The 10,800-nt window shown below is 41.0% G+C and overlaps 1 protein-coding gene and 1 non-coding gene across 2 annotated transcripts; one reads left to right on the plus strand and one right to left on the minus strand.

Moving 5' to 3' along the window:
- Positions 1 to 621: 621 nt before the first annotated feature.
- Positions 622 to 694, plus strand: Trnak-cuu. The gene has a single exon. It is a non-coding gene; the product is annotated as a tRNA-Lys (tRNA).
- Positions 695 to 3,534: 2,840 nt separating this feature from the next.
- On the minus strand, positions 3,535 to 9,009 carry LOC119720267 (U6 snRNA-associated Sm-like protein LSm7). The gene is made up of 5 exons (XM_038189892.1): positions 8,863 to 9,009; positions 6,499 to 6,586; positions 5,670 to 5,741; positions 4,746 to 4,973; positions 3,535 to 4,216 (listed from the first exon to the last, which is right to left on the minus strand). The coding sequence occupies exons 1-4, from the start codon at positions 8,866 to 8,868 to the stop codon at positions 4,834 to 4,836; spliced, it is 306 nt and encodes a 101-aa protein (XP_038045820.1). The 5' UTR covers positions 8,869 to 9,009; the 3' UTR covers positions 3,535 to 4,216; positions 4,746 to 4,833.
- Between the last annotated feature and the right edge of the window lie 1,791 nt (positions 9,010 to 10,800).

A 10,800-nucleotide genomic window follows, 5' to 3' on the forward strand; every position in this document is an offset into this window, starting at 1 on the left:
CCAGTCGTATTAACAGTGTTTTACTAATCGGCTTACCAGTGATTTTGTGAGACGATTCCATGAGAAGAGAAGGGAGTAATATTTAGAATATCGGGTCTCCGCAGGGACAGAATCATTTAATTGACCTCTATGCTTCAATGCGTGGACATTGTCAGCCAGTCCATTTATCATAGCGGTCATTGATCATTACTGAGAAAACTGTAAATATAAGCACAAATATATTACTACACAATCGAGTACCTTCTTAGTTGAGTTAATCCAATCACGTAGAAGATCCGGGTCCAACTGATTTGCATAAAAATGGTGGCCGCGTGAGGTCGCTGTTCGCACCAACCTTGTCCCCAGATGTCGAGCAGTACGCGCCCACCACTACCTGCTCTCTCTATTGGAAACAACTTTGGAAATAAAGTAAGCACTGGGGACGAGGTTGCTGTTCGCGCTGTATTTTTAATGCACCGCATGCATAGCGCTAGAGAGGATATCGTTTACCACGCTACGGCCGGGATGAATAACAACTGGCGCCTTGACCAAGGCTATGGTTCATTCATACTAGTTCAACCAATCTATTACCGAGTCTACTACAACATTTAAGTATATTGCACAAAAAGAGCCTTTATTCAAGCCCGGTTAGCTCAGTCGGTAGAGCATGGGACTCTTAATCCCAGGGTCGTGGGTTCGAGCCCCACATCGGGCGCACTTCCTTTTTTTTTTTCCTCTCTGAATTTTTAATAACCAAACTTTGTTCCTTGTATCAGATACCGACTCTCAATCTCTGCATTTATTTTTCTGCATTACTTTTCCACAAATTGGATTTTACTGATTAATACCCTTTTCAAGTTAAAACCTAGATTTTGGGTCAACTCGTACCCGAGTTAACTCGTCCCGAGTCAACTCGTACCCGGGTCAACTCGCACCCAGGTCAACTCGTACTCCCCTCCTTTTTTAGTTTGGAAGTACGGATGGATGGTTAACAAAACTTCCGATTTTACCCTCAAAAACGGCGACTGAGAAATAGTAGTTACGCCGCCAGAAATACAAATAAAGTTCAAGGATTAGTTGAAGGCGGTGGTATCAAATGTTGATCACAATCTGGATGAAAAGGGAAAATGTACCGTTCATCGGCAAGGGCTTCATCGCGAACGGACGGGTACCGCGCGGAGAACATTTTCAAAACGGCATCAGTGTGGTACTCGCGAGTCGACGGAGCCCTCGCTGATAAACGGTAAATTTCACTTTTCATCCAGATCATCAGATGTGTTATTTTAAAATTTGTGTAGTATTTTCTCTTAGTAATGATGTTTTTTCTTTCTTTTTTCAGAGACCCTGGATCACTGAGATTGCGGAGTGACTGTGCGAACTGCTACGTCTTGTTTTTGTTCGGTCGAACGTGTTTTAAGGGCATAGTTTTCTTTTTACGAATTTAGTATTTAAGACCTTTTTTTTTTTTAAAGAAAGCTGCTATTAAAAAATGAATTTTGTAATGTAAAAGTAATATTTTTCAACGTTCACTCACTCCATTTTTGGCATCATTTATTGAATAAAAACTGCACATGGCACAAATCTCTGTGGGAAGATTGGGGGCCCTGAAAGTACAAATATGAAGAGAAAATATATTACAGGAAACTTAAAAGAGTCACACGGACATCATTATTTAATTTATAATGATTCTTTAATATGTTGGTCATTTTTTGTACAATTAGTTCAGTAAATGTCGTAAAAAAATCTTGTGCAGCTTAAATAAAGTTTCTGCGATAAGTTCAACTAGAATATTATTTTGGTAACAGAAATGTAGGATTTTTAATTATTTGTTAACATTTGAGGCATCAAGGAAGTAAACACGATAAAGGAAAATGGTGGCTCGTTTCATTCAGAGATGCTCTTTCTATAAGTTTTAGAGGACCAATTTGTTAGTTGATCCTTGGGTGTGAAAGATTGTTTGACATTAGCAAATTGTAATTCAAGTGCAAGAGAAAGTTTTATTATCTTAAACAAAACTGAGCTAATCGGGTTTCGTCCTCGAAACTTGACATCCGATTCGATTCATCATGAACTGTGTGACAGACCATCCGATCGATCGGTTTGAGCAGCAGAAAATGGTTCATCGGAAAACCACAGGATCATCTGTAATTTAAAAATAAAATAAATTGATAAAAGCATGCATACTTTGGCAAATGAGTGCGCGCACAGGCTCGGCAAAAACGATGTCACCGTGCACGGTACGACCACGTTGGCCGATGAGTGCGCGCACAGGCCCGGCAAAAACGATGTCACCGTGCACGGTACGACCACGTTGGCCGATGAGTGCGCCCACAGGCCCGGCAAAAACGATGTCACCGTGCACGGACGACCACGTGGACCGGCGAGTGCGCGCACGGGCCCGGCAAAAACGATGTCACTGTGCACGGTACGACCACGTTGACGAGCGAGTGCGCGCACAGGCTCGGCACAAACGATGTCACCGTGCACGGACAACCGGCCATATCCCTCCGATCTTCCGTTCGTTTCACTGATTTTCTTTTCGAAAATAGGCAACTATTTTGAGCTGCGGGTACGACTTGACTCGGGTACGAGTTGACTGGGGTACGACTTGACTCGGGTACGACCTAACTCGGGTACGACTTGACTTGGGTGTCAATTTTGGGGTACGAGTTGACTCGGGTACGAGTTAACTCGGGTACGAGTTGACCCATTTCGAAAACCTAGACTAGCAAGGGATGATTTAGCCTTGGTCAAGGCGCTAGTTGTTATTCATCCGGCCGTAGCGCGGTAAACGATATCTTCGCTAGCGCTATGCATGCAGTCATATGTCTATGCATACAGTGCATTAAAAATACAGCGCGAACAGCGACCTCACGCGGCCACTATTTTTATGCAAATCAGTTGGACACAATCTAGCACCTTGGTTCAATCGTCCATGTGAGGTTTTGGGGTGGTGCTCATTATGTTAATAGCCTTAGCTGACCTTAAATCTCGTTTTCTTATTGGTCGATCGTTGCGTGGAAACTTGCATAGTGAAACGTGCACCGTACATAATCCATACACGTACACGTTGTGTGTCTCTGCACATGGCACCAATGCACAAAAACTGTGGTTCCTGTCGCGTCCGCAAAAGGCGAATAGCTGCAAATAATTTGATGACGTCCGGATTTACCAAGGTGTGATTGAACACTCCACATATTAGCCCCGCCTACTCTTATCTATATTCGCATACGAGGTCGTGCGCTAGAAATCCAGCGCAAAATAAAGAAAAACATAAGCTTTTTGCGACGATTGAACCAAGGCGCTAGATTGGGTCCAACTGATTTGCATAGAAATGGTGGCCGCGTGAGGTCGCTGTTCGCACTGTATTTTTAATGCACCGCAGGCATAGCGCTAGCGAAGATATATCGTTTACCGCGCTACGGCCGGGATGTGATCGATGAATAACAACTAGCGCCTTGACCAAGGCTAGGGATGATTACCCACGGAAACACCTTAGGCCCCTCCAAACAAACACTTGAAACTGTGTTAAATTGAACACATTCGAAGATAACATTGTTTCCTCCGTCTCAGTTAAAAGTGGATTTATTACCTCTATTTGTTTTAGTAATCACCATGAATCCTTTCAAGCTTAAGACTCTTTCCACACAAAAGAACACAGATGTATGTGACACAATGCTTAAAAATTACAACACTGATCACAAACTTCATATGAATTTCAAAACATAACATTTACTAAAATTGTCAAATGCCATTATTAAACACGATACTTAACATGTTAAAACAAAATCTAATAACTAACGTTTTCTTAAATTTGTTGTGCAATGCTCTTGCATTACTGGAATTTCTTTTGAGAATGTAAGCATTCTTTTTTAGAGGTCTTCAAAGCATTTGTTACGATACATTCAAACTTAAAAAAATTATCACGGACACACTATATTTTTAAGTGTCTTGTATTAGCGAAATCTTCCAGCAAACCTGAGAGTTTGTTTGCATTATAATAGCCTTGTCCAAGGCGGTCTCGGTATTGTCAGGGGAGAGCACACCATATCGTTCAATCTTACACAACCAAGCGTGCCCGTGTCTGGCAATGTGATTGAACACCACGATGCTGTCCGTACATCGTCTGCCAGGCTGACAGACCATGTGTTGGAAGGTTTTTATTTTACTGAAGAGATATTAAAAAAAAAAAAAAAAATTCACAAAGTTGGGAAACAAGCCTGCCAGTACTGTTCAGCTTTAAAGGGAATGTACATCATTGGTTTTTGCTGTAATTTTCAGAAATGGACTATTTGAGGGATTGGTATAATATAGATCAAATATTGTTACATAACATGTTGGAAGTTTTTGTTCGAAAATGCTGGAAAAAGCAAGAAAAACAAAAATGTTCAAGTAGTCTGGTTCCCTGACTCCACTAAAGATAAAATGGATCAATTTATAGATGCCGGAAAATTGTAAGGTAAGGGAACCAGTTTAGCTGGCCTGCACCTGTTCATGAACATGTAACCAATAGCAAACAAAATTGGACTGAAAAAAATTGGTAAATTTGGAGCAGTAGTTGAAAAATAGTCAGGTTTTTTCCAATGGTGGTCGGCTGACCACCGTTGGAAATGTGTACAAAAATATCATTTTCTTGAAAATGACTTCACACCGGGTGCCATAATTTTACAGGATGCTTTAGACTGTCATTTACCAACATCCTAATGAGGTATTTCGTAAAAACTTGGTAGTTTTATTTTTCGATGTTTGCAAATGTTGTATATTCCCTTTAACCCAAGAAAGGACATCCCCGTTCGCAGAGTATTTACACATTATTTACAAAATCTCCACCGGTAACCGACATTTTACAATGTGTCAGCCTTCCTGTTGTACAAAAGGGTTGGCTATCTGTTCCATGCCGTCCGCAGGGCAGATGAGAACCACTGACGTCCCCCTGCAGACTACCAGGCCAAGGTCCCGAGTGTCTTCTGTGATTTTGTAGGGATCATCAGGGTCTGTTACAGAGAAAATAAATAATATGTTTTAGGTTTTAGGCATAGGATGCATACCAAGATGGCGGACAACGGTTAAGTGAATAAGCGACTTTGACCCCAAGATTTTTTGTGATTTTTTTTTGTGTACATAGGTTTTAACATATCACACAATTTGTACTTCACATTCATCACAAAAAGTCTTCAAATAGTGAAAAAAGGAGCGCTTTCTTCTTACTGCTTTGGTAGCGGGTCGCCATGTTTATTTACGTTTCTTTCGTTTGGAATGCAGTCTTTCAAAAGGCAGTATGAGACCTGCTATTATCCTATTTGAGATATGGCGGACACAATAAGACGCCGCTATCTGGTTTGGGTAAATACAAAAGAGTTTACCCAAATCAACAGCGCCTTCCTATCCGGTTCGTTAGTAAAAACGTCATTCACGCGCACCCACCATTGATTACTAGCGCCCATTGGCTACAACCGCTCGAGCTGCGTTAACTTCCGGTTCCAATCGTGCAGAAAGTGCTGGAGGTGACGTCACACTAACGAACCGGATTGTGTCTGCCATGTCTCAAATAGGCTACGACCAATGCTCCCCATGTCACAGCAGAATTGCACTATTGAACACCCCTGATGTTTATTTCTATGAATTTGACTGAAATATAATAACAAAGTTCTGCTAAAAAGAAAAATTCAATTCTTGACAAACATCTTTACCTCGCTGAAACTCAGATGTTCCGTCCAACACAAGATTCAGAAGTGGATCAAATCCTTTGAGAATTCCAGTCACTGAAAGAGGAACAAATTATTAGGCGATTAAAAAATTACCCTCATTTACTACAGTATGAAGACACTGAATAGGGCTGTCCATATAGTAAGTGCGCACAAAAGGGGGGGGAGGGGTTAACATTGCGTACACCATGCATACGGGGGGGGGGGGGGGGTCCAAGCCAATGTGTACGTATGCAGATTGATAATTTGCTTCCAACAAATTGTCATGAAATCAATGTACTTTCTCATATTTAATACATTTAAACACTGTACCCTTAACTCCCACCATTTAGATTGATCTTCCCAGTGCCGCTGTCAGCCAATGCCTTTAAACTCACTCAGTGACAGCAATTTTCTGAGGAGGCACTGGGCTTGCAACAGTCACGCTCAGGTAGCTCAGGAGTCAATAATCGTTCAATATCTTATTAACCCTAACCCCTAGGCCCTTTTTGCCAGGAACCATCCTCAATCAAGTTTTGCACACTATGTTCAAATGAAGGATACCCACTGCCTCAATCCTTCAAAATCCTCCTACAGTCCCGCCTCTCAAAATGCATTCAGCGTCAATCCTCCAAAATCCTCCTCTTCTTCAAACACCATTCATGTCAATCCTCCAAACTCAACCAATACTGACTTTCCATGTGCCCTCAATCCTCCACAATTCTCCAAATTTGTGTGTGCATTCAGTATCAATCCTCCAAAATCCACCAAAACTGCCCAGAGGACTTCAAGAGGATTGAGGAGGGTCAGGGTTCAGACAAACAGCAGAGCTTACCTTCTCTTCCGCCCTGGAATTTGACCCTGGTGGGCTTGTCAATGTACTTGGATAAATCCAAAATACTCTCCTTCTTTTTCTTCTCTTGCTGTTACAAAAATAACAAGAAAAGTAGTGTTAAAAAACACAAATGCCCCGCAACCATGCCTATTTCTATGACATAACACCACTCTATTAACATCGACTTACCTGGGTCACATGGAACGTTCATTGACATCGTTATTGTTTTCTTTAGGTTATATATGTAATGTATTGATGTCTATGATCCCATAATTAATTTTTGTTTTTTGCTTTTCTGTTGGGAAGTCATTGTATGTGATTTAAGCAAACTGACTGGATATTTTCAGTCTTAAGCAAGACATTTCTCAAAGGCAAATTCTTTGAGCATAATCCTTTGAGCATTTACATGGCCTACATGGAAATAAGAAATTTTAAATAATTAAAAGAAAATATGGTTATTTGAATAAGCTTGCGTTATCATCATGACATCATTTCTTTGGTTTTTAATAATGAGAACAGTTGGCCTATGGGGTCCGAAAGTGACTCAAAATCCTAAGAACAACCTTCGGAGCTACATATATACATGTTCAAAAAACTCTGCATGTAGATCGGGGGATTCACCTACGACTGTCCCCCGATCTACATGTTGAGTTTGTTTTTTGTACACAGGTTACGGTCGTGTCCCGGCCCCTGCTTCACGTACGTGTTTGTATGTACATAGTGTACGTCCATACTACCATAGACAATGCGTTAGTAGATCACAGAGATAACGTTAATGAATGGTCGCTGTATGATGTCTGTGCTATAGTGGTTGAATTTCATGGATTTGCAACCCAAAAAATAATCATGAGTATCATTGAAGCCCCATTACTTCGTATTATTTTGACATGTGGAGATGCAAGTAGGTGCTTTCAAAGGTATTTTTGTCAAGTATTTTGCATGATTTTTGTGGTGAACTTTGAAATTATAACATTGACAATACTTCCTTGGTGGGACGCTAGTACGACAGACCAACATCCCAAATATCAAAAAAGGAGTTCTAGCGCCCCAGTTAGTGGGACTAACCCTGCATGTGAATTGTGATATTCCATTTCAAACTATTTCAAAAAAGGCGGTCACAAAAAATTAGGTCACTTTGGGCATGAAAATAGCGCCACCAATGTCCGTGGCGGTGGTTCAAGATATTTACAGCTGGTGCCGTGCGATTCGGCGCGCCTTGCACGTTCACGGTACACCACACGGTGATCTCCATGTTTATTTTCGTGTTGCGTTTTGTCATTGTCATCGTCATTTTTACCCCAAAATTTCTCTCAAAAATTCAAAACCCTGCCCTTGGCTTTATCTATGTCTATGACATAGGCCTATCTGCATATGTCGCCAACAACTAGTTTGGTAGCACAATCGCCTAATCTTGACTTGTCTTAACTTGCCTATGCAATAAAGATTTTGACTAATAAATATTAAAAACTGGTGCCAGTCTAGCTTGAGTAACTCCAGCTGACACATGCTCATATTCATTCACATGTAGCTACATGTGAATGAATATGAGCATGTCAGAAGCTAGCCCCATAAATGTGGCCTATTTACTGGACTGCCTCCGTAAACATAGGCCACACATCCACATGTACAAAAATCGTGTCGACGGAGCCAAATTTTGATTTTCACATTTAGGCTTAGTTTGTAGGTTTTTTTTGCTTTAGAAGCATACTCACCCTCTTTACAGGCTAATCAGAAAGTGCTGCCTTTTTCAGATGTCTAATTTTGTGAAATTTCATGTTGAAATTTTGATACGCAAACGTGTAAAAATGAATCTGGAAATTTCACGAAAAATATACATCTGAAAAAGGCAGCACTTTCTGATTAGCCTATAAAGAGGGCGAGTATGCTTCTAAAGCAAAAAAAACCTACAAACTAAGCCTAAATGTGAAAATCAAAATTTGGCTCCGTCAACACGATTTTTGTACATGTGGATGTGTGGCCTATGTTTACGGAGGCAGTCCAGTAAATAGGCCACATTTATGGGGCTAGTCAGAAGCTACATGTGAATGAATATGAGCATGTCAGCTGGAGTTACTCAAGCTCATGAAGCTAGTGCCAGTCTATACATGCTATGTAAAAGAAGATATACCAATCTGGAACATTTAAGAAGTGAGGGCGCTGTTTACAAAATGAATGGCTACGGTTTTTGCTCGACTAGTAATGCCAAGAATATTTAACTATAGACTTTATTATTAGCGGTCATGGTCTTTACATTGATTATTGCATCATAACGATACTTGGATTGTCAAGATTTCCAAGAATATTTTAAATAGAAATGGCAGATTATGACCACAAACACTGCATAAAGTTGCGTTACTAACTCACCGCCATTCTGTCTGAATGCACTGTACTGCAGCACGTGTAGTTAAAGACTAGAACACATTCGGCATAGGTATGTTCAATACGGGGGCCTAGAGGGGACGTTGGCAGTTTCCAAAATCAAAAGGAAAGTTTCCAGATTACATGTACATGTATAACGCGTGTACGAACTGCAATTTTGACATTATTGATATTTTCAAAGATAGTTCTGAGTTTACTTTCAAGACTAATAACGCCATTCCTAGTTGCACAGCTGGGGTCCAATGTGTGGGACAAATGGGGCGGGCACACTCAATATGTGGGACGGATTCAACTACTTTGGTCTCAACTTTTTTCTTTTCCAAGTCCTGGGCAAGGCAAAAGCAATTCTCTCACCCCAAAAATGTTGCTTGTACTCCATTTTTTACATTTCTCACTACAAAAAAATCGGGAGGGGGGAGGGGGAGTGATCCTATGGCCCATCCCTCTGATCAGAATTTGGGGTCGGCAAAATTTGGGGGGGGGGGGGGTGGTGGTCAAAAATGCTTTTAATGCTGCCTCGCATTCATACAATGTTGGTAAATTACAATCGCCTGTTTTAGGGGGTCAGTCCAAGATATGAGATTTGGTCTAGATGTTATAGGGGCATTAAAAAATCTGAGTTTGTAGGGAAACTTTTTGCTGCATTGTAACAAGAAATGTTGTTTGTTTATTAATAAAGAAAAAGAGATTGACAAGGTTGTTTAAGTTTCCTTCACTTATTTCTTCAGGTTTTTGTGGAGGGGTGTTAAGCCCCTCCCATTAAGAGGCAATGCTTGATAATATGCAGTCCCATGACTTACAGCATTGTCAATTACATTATAAACAGATAAGCTAGCACATCATTATGAAGACCATCTACCATTTTTACTGACAAATCCACCTTTGAATAACTGACATGCACATAAACATAATTACGTGCTTTTAAAACAAGGTACATTAATAATAATATACAGTGCTTATATAGCGCTTTATACCAAAGGTCTCAAAGCGCTTCACAATTATTACCCCTGTTCATCAGGCCATGAGACCAGTTTCTGCAGCAGCTCAAGATCAGCGCAATCTGGTCTCTACCTTCACAGGTACCCATTTATACTCCTGGGTTGAGAGAGGCAATTGTAGTAAAGTGTCTTGCTCAAGAACACAAGCACCATGTTCCCCGTCCAGGTTCGAACCCACGTACCGCGGCAAGCGAGTCGAACACCGTAACCATTGGACCACAGTGCTCCAAGTTCTACATTGAAGCCGTAGAACTTGGTCACAAATAGTCTTGGTCTAATCTTGGTCCAATCCTGCATTGGTCTTTTATTCTCCTGATACAGCCGGTCCATGGCAAGTGAGGTTGCTGTCAACAAGATGAATCAAATCCAGTCTTGGCAATATTGGCAGCGCTACCCACAAAATTCCGAGCATACTTCACATATGTTGTACTCAAGCTGATGCATGCGTGTGAGGTATGCTCGGAATTTGCTGGGTAGCACTGCCAATGTTGCCAAGACTTGTTGATAGCGACCTCCACCGTCGTGGCAACTTAACTGCCTTTGTCATGGGACTGGCTGCAATGTCCTTAATAATACTGGTATCCTTATATGCCAATGGCAGATGGCCATACGACACATGTGGTAGATCACTCTAAAAGTAAATGCTTAGCAAACAATGTGGTTAAAACACTGGTACACGGTAAGCACCCATATAGTCTGGATCCAATTTTCAGAAAGCTGCTTATATCTGCCGTACAAAAACTGGTATAACATCAGTCAAAATGTCTTGCGATGTATAGTGCTTGTGATTTGTTTCATGGCCGATTTCCGCCAAGTGCAAAAACCTGCTTCATGAAACTTGGCCATTGGTTTGCGAGATAAACCCCTAACAAACTTGAGCTGATTAGCCCAATTAATATTTAGTCTTAACATAATTTACACCATC

The sequence above is a fragment of the Patiria miniata genome, unplaced genomic scaffold, assembly GCF_015706575.1.
Source record: "Patiria miniata isolate m_02_andy unplaced genomic scaffold, ASM1570657v1 HiC_scaffold_9, whole genome shotgun sequence".
Taxonomy (NCBI): Eukaryota; Metazoa; Echinodermata; class Asteroidea; order Valvatida; family Asterinidae; genus Patiria; species Patiria miniata.